This window comes from Ambystoma mexicanum, chromosome 12 (assembly GCF_040938575.1).
Source record: "Ambystoma mexicanum isolate Mex_15411 chromosome 12, UKY_AmexF1_1, whole genome shotgun sequence".
NCBI lineage: Eukaryota > Metazoa > Chordata > Amphibia > Caudata > Ambystomatidae > Ambystoma > Ambystoma mexicanum.
In genome coordinates, this window is record NC_090936.1 from 811,532,040 (window position 1) to 811,551,407 (window position 19,368).

Below are 19,368 nucleotides of genomic sequence, written 5' to 3' on the forward strand. Positions count from 1 at the left end.
TTTCATCTTTTTAGCTAGGTCAAGGACTTCATCCAGGCTGGAATCTTCATTTGCCCAAATCTCTTTACTTATTTTATTTTCTCTTGCTTTTAACATGAACAGATCTCTGAGACGTTCATTGTATGTGATGCAAAAATTGCATTTATTTGCTCATTCTCACAGTCCTGTAATGAAATATTCAGTTGATTCTCCAGCACCTTGCTCACAAATACCAAAGTAATATCTCTCCAGAATAATGCTAGATCATTTTTCAAAGTGGATATCCATTTTGCTCAGAATAACTTCATAATGGTTTAGTATCTCCCCACTGGCTTGACCTTCTCCTTCACTGCTGCCAGGGAAGCTCCATAATTCCGAGAGGCTCTTTAAGATTCTGCAGCCTTCAAAACCTAAGCTCTGCATTAGGAGTGCTCATTTTATGTCTATGCTAAATGATGGGTCCTGAATGGCCAACACATAATCTTGAAAATCCTTTTTGCAAATAACTCAATGCACAATGGGATCTACAGGAGTGGGAAAGAACTGCAGAGGTAAATGTGCCATTATTCACTTCATATAACCTCCTGCAGCCTTGTGATAATCCCCTTGCTCTTTTTTTCTTGAAATTCTATGTATTTACCTCTTGGTATGACCCTCTGCAGCCTTGCAATAACATTCACTGGTGAGTGCCTGACTTTAAAATGGACTCCTTGGTCTCGTAACACACATCTGCAGCATGCTTGACATTAAGATGGCTGCCAATCCCATGTTGCCATAGCAGGCGTCAGGGTGCAAGGCTGTTTAGGCTCCCCAATTGGTGCTTTGGTGCTCTGGTGAGACAGCCCACGCCCAACTGCCAGCACTGGAGGTGATCGCTAATCTCATACCTTTTTCGGCACAACCCAAGCCTTCCAACAACTTTCCCAAGTGCCTATTGTGATCCAAGCTCTGACCTTGAAGTCCTCCCTTTCTACCTTCATCGAGGTCACTGAGGGCAATCACTGTAGCAGCAGCAGCCACAGTGAACAGGACGCCCCCAGAGATCTATTCACACATGAACGGAGAGCACAGCCTAGGGCCCCCCACCGACCAGCTTGTTGCAACTGATACAAAGGGAGACTGCACGACCATTGAGAACCTTTTAATTGCACAAGTAGGTACATCGTGAGTGCATTGGTAATAGGACCCGCAGCCTCCTCCAGTTTAACTCCTTCACGCCAGTTGTATTCCTTAGTTTCCAGCATCCATGCCTAAACATTCTTCCTTCAATGCTCTAGCATGGAAATCCTCCTCCCAGCATGTTCTGTTGACCCTCAGCATAGCATGCACATAACCGATGTCCAGCTGACCTACAGCTGGACCTGCACCCCACCTGAAGAAAGGTGAAAGGTAGTTAGATGTGGATTATCTGCTTCGTATTTGATACTCCCACTCTCTACCATGGGGGATGGTGGAGACCTTGTGGGTAAGGGGTGGGAGCGATATCTGGAATGGGAAGGGTAGTATTTGTTCCTAGTAGTTCATTGCTTTTTGCATTAATGTTCTTGAAGAGCAACACGTTCATAGGCTGTGTAACAATACCTTGAAAGTACAATGCCTACAGGTTGTCACCTCACGTGCATCAAGGGTCTTAGAAGCTTGCCAGTCAGTGAAGTCAGTCACCCCAGATGAATAACCATGCATGGTGCACAGAAATGATCAGTGACCTCAGAGTAATATTGCTTAATGTTTGTTGTCTAAATAATAAGTAGATCAAGCGCAAACATATAGTTGGATGCCTAGCCTAAAAAAAATCACGCTACTACAGTAAACACTTCTTCAGAAGCTAATAAATTGCTCATGGATTGAATGGGTGGAGCACAGCTGCTTGATGGGGGGGAAATTGTGGTGTTGCAATCCTACTGCTTAAGCTCTTGCCGGCCACACTGACCAACGTATGGACAGACGGGGACCAGAGATTAAAAGCTGCATAGGTGTGGAGAATCTTATTTGAGGTTCATTGTATACCCCCCACAGCTGATAAACAGTTCCTCTTATTCCTTATCAGAATGTTGTTATAAATGCACAGAACCCTGACATTTTTTGGCGTAACTGCAATTTACCAATAGGTCCATACTTTGATAAGTCGAAATGCCAGCTGATGAATATAAAAGGGAAATCTGAAAGCAGTTGATGATGACTCGCAGTCAAGGATTGACTAATATTTAAATAGCTCAGAAAGCACTAGATGAGATATCACATTGTGAGATTCTGCCAGGTGGTATATCGGACCATAAGCCAATATTCAGAAAACTTGATGTCGCCCTGAAGTGCCCATTGGCAAACTGGTGCAGAATGGATGTGTCTTTTAAAGCATCCAACAGATAAAGAAAATCACATATGCTACTATTGCAGAATATCTGTCCTTCCATGAGAGATACGTTGACACAGTGGGCAGTCTCTGGGCCACAAGGAATACATATGTTTGAGGGTTGCTAATACAAAAAGGAATAAGAAAGGAAACAAGTGGATAATGATCGCCAAAAGACCCTAGAAACAGAGGTCAAGACTTTGACACATCAATATGAGAAAAATCCAACAAGCAATAAACTGACCGCACTCAATTGTTTTTTGATTTAAATAATATATTTTCCAAGAAGGCAGAATATTCTCTCTTCAGATTAAAAGCCAAGACTATGAACAAGGTTAGAAGGCTGGCTGCCAAACTAAAACAAAGGGAGCAATCCCTACCATCAAAAATGGGAACACAACAAATATATTACTTATCTAAATGCAATAGTACAGTAATTCTGTAACTTCTACAAAACATTATACACCTAATAGACCCCAGCAGAGCAATGGAGCGCAGATATGTTAATTGGAAAACTGCCCATCTCCACCTTAGTTGCTGAGGAACAACAAATACCGGGAGACCTGTTGCGAGTAGAGGAAGTTACACAAGTTATCAGCAAGATGGGAACCAAAAACAAAATTGAAGGCAGAAGATTTACCCATAAAATGTTACAAAGCTGGAGGTCCCAAATGAATGGAAATATTGACAATGAAATGAGGATTCTGCAAGCTGAATTCAATAGGACATTGATTACTTTCATCCCAAAAACTTTGCAGCAGTTACTGCCTGATATCCCTGATAAATGCAAATATTAAAATTGTGTCATACCAGAGATAATACGCGAGTGGGATTCATACCTTGTAGGTCACTAAGGAACAATATCTATTTGCTTCTGCTTGTCCTATGGCTGGAGAGATCTGAAAAAGAACCTCTCATCATGCTCTTCTTAGTCGCCGAGAAGGCGTTCGATAGTGTGGAATGCGGAGACATGTTTCGAACATTAAAGAAAAATGGCATTGGGGAGGTTTTCTTGAGGAAGGTATGGATCTTGTGTACTCAGCCCTTTGGTAGATTTAGCAGTAAAGGATATTTGTCTCACTATGTTTATATTAATAGAGGCACGAGGCAAAGATGCCCTCTTGCTCTTTGCTATTGCACTGGAACCTCTCTCAATGGCCATTAGGCAGAGTGTAAGTATAAAAGGAATCTGAGAGTTGAAAGCATTACTGAATGCTGATGACGTTAAGTTAAAACTAGGTAAACGGGGTACTTCTGTCAAACAATTAATGGAGAAAGTGTAAAGTAATTCCTCTAAATGGTGCCACACAAACATTGGATAGAGGAGGAGGTAGTTTTGTTGGGTGATGACACATGAAATACTTGGGATATAATTAAAGACAACCTAGAGATGGTATGCTCCAAGACGCAACACAAATTAAACAAATGTGCTTCACTTAACATCTCCATCTGGGATTGCACCCAATATATTTAGATGGTGGTAGTGTTGTGACTGAACTATAGTTTAAGCCTGAAAGTTCCTGCGCTGATCATTAAAAAATTGCCAAGGGAATTAATTTCTTTTATATGGAGAAACCTGCACCCGAGACTGAAGCTAGTTAAGTTGTTAGCAGTGACATCAGCAGGCAGCCTTATGCTCCCCAACGTCGATCTACATGACCGTGCCCAACCAATCTTGCAAGTGGCAACCTTTTTTAGAGCACAGTAGACCCTTGTGGGCCCACTTTTAGCAGGAGTTTGGGTGGAATGAAAGGACGGCAATGATTTTCAATGATAGCAAATTGGATAGGGCAGATCCTATATTAGGGACCAACGTTTCCTAATGGAAACAGGCTCGTGCATTACTTAAGGTAGACTGATAGTGGCACCTAGAGGCCCCTGTATGGGATAATACATCAATTCAGATTGAAAAAAATATGTATTTGGGGCAAGATTGATAAAAGTGAAACTATAACAAATAACCGATTTGTTGATGGATGGGACGGCTAATAAGCATTGACTGGTTAAAGACTAAATATAACTTCAGTCTAGTGGACTATGAAAATATCTGCAGATGTCACATTTTCTGCAAGAGGACCAGAGGTTGCATACATTACAAACTGTTTGTTCTTCAGTAGCTAGGACCGTAGGAGTGTGGGCAGACAGCAAATGACTGGTTAGAGCTCTGTACTCTACCCTGGCAAAGTCAGTACTTGCAGAACAAAGTAGAATGGGAATAATGGATAGATGGCAGAAACTCTTAGGCAAGCCACTGACGGAAGACTCCATGCACAGTATCTCAGCTAACTAGGAGAAACGCTCATGTGAATCAATATTAAAGCTAGCACATTTTAAACTCTTACAGGGATGGTGCTGATCCCCAGGAATAATGCAAACAATGGGATTAAGGCAGCACGCAACCTGCTGGAGATGTCAGGACCTAGCCAGTGACATTTTCCACATCCTATGATCCAGTAAAGTATTTTGGTAATATTGAATAACCTTATTTTCTGGATCCAAGCTATCTTGTAGAAGATTCTACCACAAGACTCCAAAACATGCATTTTACATGACATGTCAGGCCTGGTATATCTCATCCAATCACGGCAAGAGATGGTTAACACAGCTCTGCTAGTGGGAAATGCAGTTTATATTGTAGATATTGGGTACTAAAAACGTTCTACAACCACTTACCTGGGAAGATGAAATGGTGAAAATGGTGTGTTATGAGAGGCTAATTTACAGAGCGCAAGACAGGGAGGCACATTTTATGTTTAATTGGGTAATGGGAAAGAGGTCTTTATTGAGAAGGCCCTTTAGGTGTTGCTTAGGTACAAGGTTTGCGCCTAAATATAAAGTGGCATGTGCTCTTATCACACCTGGGACATAGCCTAGGCAATATTTGTTTGTCTTTCTCATACCGTAGATACGTTTAATTGCAGAATGTTCTGTTATAGGCAAGATTGGACATGAGCTCTTGAAACAGAAGACACCTTTCAGTTTAGGTATGGCAGGTCAGTTCGCATTATCACAGACTTATGTTCAGTGTTACTTCTAAGGTCTTCATAATTAATCCTTCAGTTTCTTTAACACCTTATTACTTGAAGATTAAGTGAAAGAAAGCAGTGTAAGAAATTCAAACCTATTGCTGAATCAATGTGAACTTGCCAAACTGTCATTAACTTTGTAAACTCATGTTTTTCTTTTTGGTTATTAATGAAAATAACAATTATAATGACAAACATTCTCTGGTATGTACACCTTTGTGTGTGCCTTGCCTGTTTTTTAGGGTGGCTCTTTGAAGCCGGTTTCCCAAGGGTGGGGTGCTTGCCTTCTGGAGAGAGGCGTTACCCGACCTCACAAAGAATCAAAGAGAGGCACAGAGTCCCTGCCCATTGTTGTGTTGGCTGAGCAGAGTCAGGCAGTCTGACTACAATGCACACAGCCCTTCCCTGGTTTGCCTGGGCTCACAGGGTTGACATGTGTATACTACAAATCTGGCATTGCTTTAATAATTGTCTGAACTACCAGCCACCATACCAAAACCTAGGCATGGTTCATATTTCAAGTTTGCCCTTCAACTGGTCGGTAGTTTATCATAATTATTGTTGTTTTGGGTCAGAGGTGCAGATTTAAATGCAAACTCTGCCCGCAGTGATTTTGCAGTAATCTGCGGCTGTCAGACTGGACACCTCTTATCTTCGAACCTGCACTGTGACACTCTGGCACAGATGATGCAGATCAGGAGATTGATGCAGCAGTGCACAGGTGTCACTGCATTTGACATAGAGCTTTCAGAAAGGGGGGTCTGATTATCAGACCACCCTTTCTGAGATAGAAATTATCAACATCACTTTATTATTTAATAACATTTTTTAAAGACACCCTTCCCAGATGACAATTCTTCACAACTGTATTCCCCCTGATCTGTCCATATTGCTTCCCCGACACCATGTTCCCTCAAAGCTCCACGTCTCGTCGCCCGTATCTCCACTCTCTGACCCTCGCTCATCTTGTGCTCTTCCAAATTACCCCGGCTCTTCCTTCTCCCAATATTCTGATACCTTCCTGCTGTATGTTACTCATTTCTCATATCTAGCACACAAGGCACATTTCTGCATCTGCACGCTGCCCCACTCATTTGGTTTTACAGAGCGAAATGCGACACTTTCCTATTTTCCGTTCTCTTTTGGGAGGCACTTGGTACGGGGGCTAATGGCCATAATGCAGTTCAAGGAGACTGTAATGTCCGCTGCCCATCAGTAATGCACTTCCTTCTCTTGGCAACGACTATTAGATGGTACATTTCACTGAGAGCAGCATTTTAGCCCAAGTAGTGCCCTAGTGTATAGTGTATAGATGTACCGTTTCACCCGGCCATAGATCATATTTAGAATGGGATACAGTTGAGCTTTTATTTTATTTGCTTCTAGAAATGTTCACTAATTGTGTCCAAACAATGCATAGGCTTGTAACTGCCATGGGTCCCCCCCCCCCAGTGCCAAGGCCTTTTTTGGTGATTTTGTTATATTGCCATACAATGCCTTGTAACGTTTTCTCTTTCATTAACCCATTAAGTGCCAGGGACGAGGTATCTCGTCCTTGGCAACAGGGAGGTAATCCCAAGGACGAGATACCTCGCCCTTGGCACTTAAGGGGCTGAATGACTTCTTTTTGTTTTATTTTTTTGAATCTCAGGACTGTATGATGGTTTTGGTTAGTTCAGCTACTAAATTGCTTCCATTATCGATTCCGTGCCAAGGGCGTGTGCTACAATATGATAATTGCTGAACTTTTTTTCTGCCCTTCTCCAGATTGAGAGCTTATTGAATGTATCTGTTTGTTTTGGGAGCTCTTAAAGGGATAGTCCAGTAAAAAATGTTATTTTAAAAATAGATAGGCAACATTCAAAAAATACTAGCACTTTTTTTAAAAAACTTCCTATGTAAAATTTTGAGCTGTTCAAGCTCAAAATTCGCAAAAGCAAGCACATGGGCGCATCCATTTTGTGAAATGGATGCCCGCCTGTGCTGGCTTTTGCTTTTGCGGCACTAATGAAGGAAAAGCCAGCCAGCTGTAGTAAACAAAAGCTACCGTTGGGTGGATTTTCCTTCATTGGTGCTGTACGCGGAGGACGGGGACCGGAGACCAGAGCAGGAAAGCTGCAGCTGAATCTCGGTAAGTGCTATTTATTTTTCTTTTTAAAAATAAGCACTAGCTGTGGTTTTTTTTGTAAGTTTTCCGGTCTGGAGGAGCCCGGAAAACTTAGAAATAAAACCGCAGCTTTAAAAACATTGTATTTATGTTTGCGGTCGCTTTTGAAGTTTCTCGGAGGAGCCTGAGAAACTCGGAAAGAAAAACCACAGCGTTTTCAAACACAACCGCGTTGTGTTTCTGCCTGCTGTGGCTATCACTTTGGGTCTCCACTGGAGAGCCCGAGAGCCCCAAATGGGAAGGCAGATTTAGGCAGAAACACTGCAGCATTTAGCATTTCCAATTTGGGGCTCTCAGGCCCCCGTGGGGAGCCCGAGAGCCCCAAATGGGAAATCAGATTTAGACAGAAACACTGCAGCATTTCTCATTTGGGGCTTTCGGGCCCCCCGTGGGGAGCCCGAGAGCCCCAAATGGGAAATCAGCTGTAGGCAGAAACACTGCGGCATGTAATCACAACTGTGTTGTGTTTCTGCCTGCCTTGGCTTTCACTTTGGGTCTCCGGTGCGCCCCTGGGGAAGCACAGCTGGCAGAAACACAACACAGTTGTGTTTGAAAACGCTGCGGTTTTTCTTTCCGAGTTTCTCAGGCTCCTCCGAGCCGGAGGAGCCTGAGAAACTTGGAAAGAAAAACTGCAGCGTTTTCAAACACAAAGTTGTATTTATGTTTGCAGTCGCTTCAAAAGCGACCGCAAACATAAATACAACGTTTCCAGCCCGGAAAACTTAGAAAAAAAACGCAGATAGTGCTTATTTTTAAAAAAAAATGAATAGCACTTACCGAGATTCAGCTGCAGCTTTCCTGCTCTGGTCTCCGGTCCCCGTCCTCCGCGTACAGCACCAATGAAGGAAAAGCTACCCAGCAGTAGCTTTTGTTTATTACAGCTGGCTGGCTTTTCCTTCATTAGTGCCGCAAAAGCAAAAGCCAGCACAGGCGGGCATCCATTTCACAAAATGGATGTGCCCATGTGCTTGCTTTTGCGAATTGTGAGCTTGAATAGCTCAAAATTTTACATAGGAAGTTTAAAAAAAAAAGTGATAGTATTTTTTTTTAATGTTGCCTATCTATTTTTAAAATAATTTTTTTTACTGGACTATCCCTTTAAATGTACATTTTGCATAAGGTTCTTTTACAGTGCTTCCTGGATCATCTTTTTCACCAGGCAGGGATTTATTGAAATGTAGATTTTAAAAAGGTGTGTGTTGTGGGTGTGTTGTGGGTGTGGGGGCATGTGCGCGCAGAGAGGTTTTACATGTCCAGTGTCTCTAACTGCAGCAACTCACTAAGTGATAATGAAAGAATGACATACAGCATTAATAGTATTGGAAATGCACACCCTTAAAGTACAGTGTAAAAGGTTTGATGGTCCTTCTTCATAGACTTTGTTCTGTTGAATATTTAGAGTCGGAGGTATGACCTCAAAGCCCTTTACATTATTTAGACTTTCGCAAATTGAAATTCTGTATATCAATTGGGAAGCAAGAAAATACATAAACAAGACGGGGATCTGAACAGTTTATGAAATGTGTTCTTTGTGGGCCCTCCCACTTACGTTATGTAGAAAATGTGTGACCCCAGCATTTTCTCAGAGGAAAAGACAATAACTTAATGCACGAACATTGGCAATATGCATAGTTACCTTTAGGAAACATTTTCGAGTCCTCATGGTCTCTTGTGAACAAATGTTTTCTCGCTGGCATAATTCAACTTGTAAACCTTAATAAAATGGTTTATATGATGATTGAGAGTATTCGTATTTTTCGTGGTACCCGATAAACAGTTTACATTTACCTTTTCTCTTTCCTCTACAGTACCCGGCAGCCTTGATGAATCTTGGAGCCATTCTGCACCTCAATGGCAAACTCGTTGAAGCCGAAGCCAACTATCTCAGAGCTCTTCAATTCAAACCTGATGACGCCATCACGCAATCAAACCTTCGCAAGCTATGGAATATCATGGAAAAACAAGGGCTAAAGACGTCCAAAACGTGACAGGAAGGATGTGAACAGCAGTAAAATGCAAACTGAACTTGCGGGAAATGGAGTAATCTGAGATCTGACTGAACCCAATCGTGCCGGTCTGAGGATCTCCGCTGCTGCTAGGAGAACATTATGCTTCTGGTGCTGTAGTTTTGCCAAAAAAAGGAACGCTAGATAGTATTTGAAAACCTTATGAAGGACCCTAAAGTGTTAGCAAAGGCGTACAACAAAGAAGTGCATAAACATTAAGTGGAGCTTCTGGATTCTTGTTGGGATCAGCCAGCGTATATTAATAATGACCTTCTTGGCGATACTTGGCAGTGCCCGGCCTGTGTAACAGAGCAGGAGCACAGGGTCTAATACGTCAGTTCACCTTGAACATAAAAGAAAAATTAACTTCAAATATATGCTTGGCCAAATACTGTCTTACATGCAACGTGTGTGCAGATTACCCAAATGCTGCTGTATTTCTCTACTTACAACCACTTGCTTCTCCGTTTAATGGACTTCACACAGATGTATATTTTTTTACCTCCATTTCTGTTGTTTGATAAATTTGCTTTTAACAGACAAGTGCTGCACCCTTGGTTGGCCTTGTTTTTAGGATACTTTTACTTAATATTCTCTAGAACGTCTTGCATTCTGATTGGACATGCCTTACCTTCAGTAGACATTGTGATCAAGAAATGCCTCCAGAGCGCCACTAGGCAAGTTGGACAAATGTCCCATGTCGTCCAATTCTTTTTCTTCAATGTTTGCGAGTCAGAGCGAAAACTGATCAATTTTTTTGGGAGCCCCAATCGGAGCCTATGTAGCATTCTTTCAGGCTTGTATTGATTTTCCAGTGGCCTTAACTATTTGCTACTACATTTTACGCACATTTTCTTCCAGTGGAATGTGTTAATTTTTAGTATGTGCAAATGTTGCATTAATGGGAAGCATGGCTTGGCAAATGTGGCTAAGGAGCAGTTTTGCGAAAAGGGACTAATTTGGCATAGGATGTCGCAGTCGCTAGACGACAGAAGGGATCATCGCTTCATAGCTCAGAATACATTGGCTTCCTCAGTGTAACATGAAAACGGTCAGAGTATTATTGCAACAGGGGCCAAGCGAATGAGCGTCTTGGCAGTGGTGTTAAAATGGTCTGCTAGATGCCTAAACAATTAGTAGGAAAGCATGATTTCTCAACAAATGCACAAAAACAGCTGAGCTGTTTGATATTCAAGGAATATTTTGCAGCCAGTGCTGTTAAACATACTTTGTATTTTGTTCCTTTACCAGAAGTTATGAACATAACGTATTTTCAAGCTGCCGCATATTGTAGTTTGTCTGTAGTGCTTTAGGCCAATAACCAAATGCTTTCTCCAGTTGCAGCTTACTACCACATGTAAGACTTTGCACAGCTAGTTTGTGTTTCAGCCCTTTGAAGTCTCCATCAATGCACAGTTTTACATGCCAGTCAGTGATGGGGCTCAATTTATGTAACTTCTTTTATTGAGATGTGTATAACTGAAATAGACGATTATGGAATAGCATTCCATTACTGTGTAATCTTTGGATAAAATACAGTAATCTATTTATTTATTTATTGAAGTTTGATTTTGCAAATTTGAGGAAACATTTGTTTTGGCATGAAAGTTTTGCGACCGCTTACTGTTAACAAGGCTGAGTTGCACATAGTATTTTTCTATGGATTTGTGTGGGGAATGTGGATGCTTCCTACGTTAGTTTTCTGCTCGTTCCATCACAATCCAGGTGACATGCATTTTAAATCCTTACGAAATTGGCTTTATTCCCAAAGTTACCCATTTCCATTCTTAGATTTTAAAACATTGCACAAATCCCTGACCGGAGGAGTGATATTTTAAAGGAAGGCATTGACAGGAATGCTCCTGTTAAAAGGAGCCTATGGACTTCTGAGCAGCATATCCATCAGTGGGTTCCGTTGCTGTTCCATAATCTGCCCTACACATATGACCTGGTTGCAAAGAGATTACAACTAAATGCTCGTGTTTTTCCAGTGTTATGTTATGCTGTCAGAAAAAAAATATTGCCTACTTTGAAAGAGTAGATTTCCTAATTATTTTACCTACACTCCAGGCTCAGAGGTATTGTAACTAATAGAATGACTGTTTAAATCAAACTTTTGAAATATTTCTAATCGCATCCTTCAACAATTGAGTTGGGCAGTCCTATGCAACTCTTTTTTCGAATTTACTCTCTCACATTTACTGGTACTAAAACGTAATCATACCCTTTTAATATTATGAAATCTGTCATTTAAAAAACTGTTATGCTATTGCTTTTTCACAATCATTGAATTCTGCTGGGTCCCTCTTTGTTCATTCCTTCTTTGCCTTTTCTCGTTTGTTGCAAACTCATCTTGTATTTTCTTTTGTTTAACGGATATCAGAGTTGACTGGTAGCTTGACATGCTCTAAAAGTAGCACTGTTAACTTGGTCTCTTTTAAAGTACAAAAATGTACATTGTAAACAGAATATCAATGCTTCTTTTCCTGTGAGGCTGAAGATTTTGTCAAGGTCTGTAAAAAAAAAAGTGTTAAAAAATGTCTCTGCTCAGGGATTATGATGGATTATTTCAGACAGTGCTGAAAAGGGCACAAGATAAGTTTACTAAATTAAATTTTATTTTTTGAAAGAAATACTATTTGTACAATTTGTAGGCTTTCCTTTTTTGTAGAAATAATTGTTTTACGTGCCAGGAAAGATAATTTTACATTTTTGTTTTAAGTAATAAAGAATTGATGACAAATATTCTGTGATGCATTGTATACCCCATTGCTCTGTTATAGAGTAGAGTGTTTTGCTTTTCAAATGTGCACAGTAATTGTCTTTACAGCCCCAGCACACAATGATAAGAAAAACGTTTACACATTGGAAGGCATTTATTCACACACTTTCAGCTGCAATGTAAAATGGTTCATTATGGCAGTTTATTATCAAATCAGCATACATAAAGGAATAAACTACATAAAAAGGTTAATATAAAAGGGTTAATTATACTTAACCGTTAAAGCACCAGCCAGATAACTCCTTATCTCTGCCAGAACTGCACTGGGAAACTACAAATCAGTGCTGAAAGGGCAGTAGAAAGTGGCGCGTCCACCCTTTCCCTGAAGCTTCTTCCATCTGCCTAATCTGGTGCTCTCCAATTTAAACCTCCCCCAAACGCAGGATGGTATTTTTCCAGAAAGCTCTGGTATTTTTCCAGAAAGCTTTGACTTTCCAAGTCCACCTGTTGCTTGTCTCCATGGGCATTCAGCCAAAATACCACATAGAAACTGCACAAGGCAAACTCTTCCCTTTCTCATAGGAGCGCAAAAGACTGTATCAGCACTACCACGTTATCAAACAGCTGCTGACATCTCTATTTAAAACAATCCTTGAAGCACTGCAAACTAGCATAGGCGAGAAAAGCATGTTTCCTAATGGAAGACTACAGACACTGTTCAAACTTTGCATTAAAATGCATATCTCACTGAGGAAGAAACATGTCTGGTGCTGCTCTGGGCTCACCAAGAATGCATTTCACACAGACTACATGTTTTAGTCAAAACATTACATTTCAAAAGCATTACATAGGGTGAAGTGGCTTAGGTTTCTATATTGTTTTCAGAGTACTTGTGTTATTAGGTGGTTGAGCATTAAATAGAAAGGCATCTTTTTGTTCTCATTGTGTGTTAAGTTAGAAATCTTTTATACTGTGCCTAAAGACCACCGTAGTGGTTACAAAGTGCCGGGGCATTTTCTGCCATTGCCGTGGGGATCCCATGAGGATCCCGATCCAAGTATGGGCAGAAAAGGGAAGGGGTGAAGCGGTGGGTCAGAGGATAAAAATAAAAAAAAAACATGGGAACTGTTCAAATAGGATTGGGTCTGGGATAGCGTGAGAAGGTTAATGTTTGTGATGGCTTGTGTGCATGTGAATCTTGTACTGTTCCCACCACCACTGAAGTGATTTTATGGCACTGAAGATAGTCTAAAAAAATGGCATATTGTTTCCCCACACTGGGTGAACTTAACCATGGTCTGTGGATGAATGGAAGAGCAGAAATGAGTGGAAAGGAGAGGAAAGTGGTATACCCATGGACAGACAAATGAAAAGTGGCAGAGGTATTTGTGGTGTGTGCATATGGCTGTGGTATTGGGAATATATGTGTAGTCATTGCAAATGGACCAGACAGTGCCTGTTCAAAAAGAGCCAATAGAACCTACTTGAAAAGTCAATCATTTTCTGTGACGGCAGATTCTAGTACATTATCCAGTGGTACTAGAGCTAGTATTCCCTGGCAGTGTTCTCCAAGCCTTAACTGCTGAACTTTGTCAGGAAAGACCTAAGCCAATTTAAGGCTAGGACAGTTGATCAGAGTAGATTTGCAAGGCTCTATTCAATTCAACTTTTTGTGAATATCCCTAGATGTACCAACCATTGAATTACTCTTAGAACCTGGAGGAAAGAACATTTAACATAAAACACGCGAATGTACACCTTACAAGCCACTTGTGGTACATTCTACTGTTCAGTTTCTTATGTTTAGGTCTCACTGAAGAGCCAGAACTATTGTATCTCGGTAAGAAAGAAAATACAAAACAGAAAGTGTTGAGGAAAGCAAAAAGAAGACACATTATACCTGCAAGAGGTACACAAGCTCTCGGGTGATGTTCATGGTGTCACCTACCAGGAATATTGTCATTGTGAATGTGGATTGACTGGAGACATATGAAACCAGAGAAGCCTTGAGAAATAAGGTCTTGTTCAGGTTGCGGAGTGGAGTGGGCTCAGGTTGTGTTCGAGCTCAAGATTTGAGGTTCTTCTGCAGTGTTCAAATTAAGGACCGGTGTCATGTGGCTAGCAAAGACTAAATAATTATTGGTTGTGTCCAAAACAATCTTTCTTGTTTTGTGAGACTTTGTAAAAACTTGAACCTCACATCCTTGGCGAAATTTAAAGTCTCGGGAGGATAGCTCAAGGCCAACATGCTCGCCTTCGAAGCAAGACGACATGGAGCACCACAGCTCCTATCCCTGAGTGCGCGCTTAGAAACCTCTGGGTATTAAGCACGTTATAAATAACGCATCATATCATTGTATTGGACTAGTTATGCCCAGTTTTGAATTATATCCCCTGCCTGCAATATTATTAAGTAGTCATTTTTGGTCTTCTGTGATTTATTTTGTGCCCATTAGATTGTTTTATTGGTCAGTTGGTTTGTTTTACCTCCATTCCCTTGATGTATTGTATATATTGTTGATTGTTGTGTTATGTTGTCCAGGCGCCTCTATGCCTTAGTGCTTTTGTGTTTTGCGCTATGCAAATAAAATAAAAACCATCGGAATCAGTTTAGCATGATGGGTAAACATGATGAAATCAACCAGTCCCCCCCGCCTGATGCTTCCAGCTCACCTTCTGATTTCCGTAAGTGAACCAGTTCTACTGTGTCCATCCTATCCCCCAACCCTAAGCCCACAACCCATTCTTTAAATAAAAATTGAAATCTGGGTGGCCGGGGTTATGAAAAAGACTGAGGGGGGCCTGAAGTTCACTGTCTTGTCTGCAGTTCACCATGCTGCCCTCTGAGCCAGGTACATTATAGGAAACTGACATGTCTGTTATGCAGTGTTGCATAGGGAATCTTCAGGTAGGCATGTGCCATGATCTATGTCGGTGATCAGAAGATGGTAGACTAGTGTGGTTCTTCAGGGACAAAAAGAACTAATTTCTCCAAAGAAGTTTATCAGTTTGTGTCATTTGACCCCAATAAATGCTATATCTCCCATAGTGCACCAAGCTATTCCACATGAAAACCTAGCACGCACATCTGTACTCCAGATCCTTCAGTTCTATGTGCGTGTCCATTGAAACTTGATCTATCTTAAGCACAACAGCCACTGAGCTACTCTCTGGAACTCAAATCTGTACTTTTAAACACTTCTTCCAATCTTCCTAGTACTGTGCGTTAGGATACTATGCACCCAAAAAGACACCTCGACAGTGTGGTGTACTGAGCCATTGAAACCAATGTAACTGATGGATACAAAATGCAGCCATCAGGCTTGCAATTTATGCAAAGAAAACACATTTTGCACTGGTGTATTTCTCCAGAATGGGGTCTGGCAAGGATTCACATGCTCATGAATATTCCCCGTCATCAGGCTGGGAATCCTCGGTAAAGAAAAATCAGTATCAGTTTCGTTTCTGATCTGTCTTTCGTAGTAGTAACCAATCACTGATCTCTGCGTCATACTGACCACAGCCAATGACTGCCATCTCCCTAAGCCCTGCCTCAGGCAGCCATCTTCAGATTTTTACCGCACGTTCAAGTGTTGGGATCCTCGTGCTATTGCTCTCGAGCTTTAGTGCGTTTTTGCGCTTTTTCATAGGAAAATTCTCTTTTTTCGGTCAAAAGAGCCTCAAGCTCCACCGTTTCTTTATCCGATCAACGGGGACCCGTGTCGGATTCTTCTACGCCCCTCAAGGGTGAAGATTTCGTCGAGCCACGCTTTTGGTGGACTCCAGAAGTTTCTCAGGCCCATCTCAGACATGGCCCAGGAGAAGGGAAGCTCGACGCCCGGAAAGCTGTTCAGGGTCTGCCCTGGATGCCAGCTTCAGAATGTCTTTAAGGAGGACGAACACTCCCTTTGCCTCTACTGCCTGCATGAGGACAAGAAGCACGTGGAGAAGGACTGTGCGTTTTGTGGCAATATGTCGAAGCAGACCATGAAGGACCGCCATCTGCGTCTCGCCAACTGGCTGGAAGGGAAGAGCCCGTCAGGCGAGAAAAAGAAGTCCGAGCGGTCTTCTAAGACCTTTGAGGGTGCCCCGGCGACGGGGGCCCAACAGAAGGCCAAGCACCGCGAGTCCGCTGACACCGGGAGCGCCGAACGGTCGGGCTCTACGGTTGCCAGGCAGGGCGCATCCTCCCCGGCGCCATCAACCACGAGCCAACGCTCTGGCTCGGGTAAGAGGAAGGCCGAGCACCCGGCAAAGCTCCTGGAGAGACCCCGGTCGAGCTCGAAGGCCCCATCGGAGGGGGAGCGAGGCGGTGACCCTCCCCCCAAGGAGAAGGCGGTGAGCGCACCTAAGGTGGTGAAAGCCTTGATCCACCCTGCCAAGGCCTCTATCGAGACCGTCGAGGCGGCCCTGGCTCAGCCTGTGGAGGCTACACCAGTGGAGGCGACCTCGGGGCCCAGAGTCTCCCTGCCACCGCGGAGGGAGTCCTCCTTCAAGCCCATCGACAGTACCCCCGTGAAACCTCCGACGGAGAAGAAAAAGGGGGGGCAGGAGCTCGTGGATTCGGCCTCAACCTCTGAAGAGGAGCTGATCGAAGTCTTAAGCCACGGCAATGGCGTGGAAGAAGACCAGCCCGTCGGGAGGGACCCCGACGTAGGAGACGATGAGAACGTCGAGGGTGCCGACGAGGCTCCTGACCGCCCGTCGGAATCCGCTCAACCAGTGCCGCAAGACAACTCGGCGGCCATTTTGTTGGCGATACAGTCCTTATGCTCGGAGATAAGGACGAGATTGCCGTTACCACCAACGGAGGAACCGCTCCCGACGGGGGACCCGGAGCCAGGCCCTTCTGGGAGCCCTCCTCCTAAGAGAAGTAGGATTCATCCTCCACCTCCTTTTCAACCATCGCGCCCTGCTCAGCCCTCCTCCCCGTCCACGACCCGTGGGGATGATACGGGGATGGAAACGGCCGCGACGGGTACAGACGACGAGGTTTACGACGAGGATCTTCCGTCCTCACCTCCTCCCTGGGCTTCCCCGGCCGACGAGATTGGATCGTTTCATGCCATGATCGCCAGGGCATCCGAGCTTTTCCAGCTCTGCCCGGAAGAGAAGAAGGAAGTTTTCCTTTATCAACGGCGCGAGACCAAGAAGAAGACCGTCCTCGCTGTACCTCTACTGGACGATATCTGGGAATGGGGATCTCGCCCTCCTCAAGAACCTATCCACATCGCCTGCGAGAAGGGATCGGTACGAGAAGAAGTACCGGGTCCCGGACGCGGTCCCCTTGTCCCCTTGTGCCTTTGGGCACAGCCGACCCCGGACTCGGTCGTCTCCGCGCTGGCCAGGAAGAAAGCGGGGGGGCTTAGGCCTCTACGTCAACCTCCCCCCCCCGGACAGCGAGGGAAAGAAATTGGACACGATGGGACGCAGAGTCATCTCATCGGCAGCGACGACGATTAAGGCTGCCAACGCCTTGGCTATCGTAGCCCGCTACGACAGGGAGTTGTGGTACAAGATCGCCGCCCTGCTGGACTTCCTACCGGACGACAAGAGGGCGGAGGCCCTAGAGATCTTGCAGAAAGGTGAAGTGGCATCGGACCACGCCATTACGATAGCGACGGACATCGCTGACACTGGGTTTCGCCAGTTGGACAACGGCGTGTGCCTTAGACGGCGTGGATGGCTCAAGGCAACGGACTTCCGGCAGGACGTGCAGACCAGAGTTTTGGACATGCCGTTCGACGGGAGCAACCTGTTTGGGAAAACAGTGGACGATTCCCTACAAGCCATCAAGACGGACACGGAGACGGCCCGGGCTCTTGGTGTTCTCCAGCAACGACGGCCGCCCTTTCGGAGCACCGGAGGCAAGCAGGGTGCCTCCAAAGGTTCCGGCGGCGGATATTCCACCTACCGTCAAGCGGCCCGTTCGTCGTCACAGGAAGCCTACAGGGGACGAGGCAAGTCGGGCGGACCCCGCCGTCGTCGCCAGGGAGGACAAGGTGGCAAAGCCTCGTCAAAGCAGGACTGAACCGGCCGTGGAGTCGGGCCCCCACCGAAGCATCCCGATGGGAGGCCGGCTGGCGAACTTCGTCAGCGTGTGGGAGTCCATCTCCACTGACCGTTGGGTGCTGGACGCCCTGGCCCAGGGTCACGCGCTCGAGTTTCTAAAGAAGTGCCCGCGCGGCCCCCCCGTGGCCAGGAAGGAACATCACATCCCTCAACTTCTCTTGGAGCTAAAGGCGATGCCCAAGAAAGGCACCATCGAGCTTGTCCCAAAGAGGCTTCGGGGCTCCGGAGTTTATTCAAGATACTTCCTCGTGAAGAAGAAGACGGGAGGATGGCGTCCCATCCTGGACCTACGACGACTGAACAAATTCATCAAGGCACAGAAGTTCCGGATGGTCACCCTCCAGCACGTCCTGGGTCAGCTGGAGGAGAGCGATTTCCTGTCGTCGTTGGATTTGGAGGATGCTTACTTCCATATCCCCATCCTAAAGGGACACTGAAAGTTTCTCAGATTCGTGGTCCAAGGGCGTCACTACCAGTTCAGAGCCCTTACCTTCGGATTGAGTTCGGCACCCAGGGTGTTCACCAAGTGCCTTGCACTGGTGGCGGCGCAGCTGCGCCTGGAGGGGATCCACGTCTACCCCTACCTGGACGACTGGCTCATCCGAGCAAAGACAAGGGAGCTTGCCACGGAGCACACAGCGAGGACCGTCCAACTACTCACGGACCTGGTATTCCCCATAAACAACGCTAAGTCCCACCTGGTGCCCCCGCAAGACGCACTGTTTCTGGGAGCGAAACTCGACACAGTGGCGCTTCTGGCCTCTCCGTCGTAGGAAAGGACGAGGGCCATCTTGGGCAAGGTGCAGCAGTGGCTGGTTGCGGACGCGGCCAGGGTGAAGTCCATCAAATCCCTCCTCGGAATGATGTCGTCTTGCATTTATCTCAGCCGCCTGTGCAGGCTTCGGATGCGCCCGTTACAGGAGTTCCTGGACGCTCGCTGGATCCAGACGACAGGCAGCTTCGAGGACAGGATCACACTCGACGAGAGCTTCCGACGAGTGATCCGGTGGTGGGGCACCCGCGCGCATCTGACGGCAGGCATGGAC

The 19,368-nt window shown here is 44.7% G+C and overlaps 1 protein-coding gene across 1 annotated transcript in view; it reads left to right on the forward strand.

Moving 5' to 3' along the window:
• The window catches only part of TMTC2 (transmembrane O-mannosyltransferase targeting cadherins 2), a 937,188-nt gene extending 924,915 nt beyond the window's left edge, over positions 1 to 12,273 (forward strand). The window contains exon 12 of the mRNA XM_069629317.1: positions 9,331 to 12,273. Coding sequence (XP_069485418.1) covers positions 9,331 to 9,510 — 180 coding nt within the window. The 3' untranslated portion in view covers positions 9,511 to 12,273. The remainder of the gene's footprint in view (positions 1 to 9,330) is intronic.
• Positions 12,274 to 19,368: the final 7,095 nt, after the last annotated feature.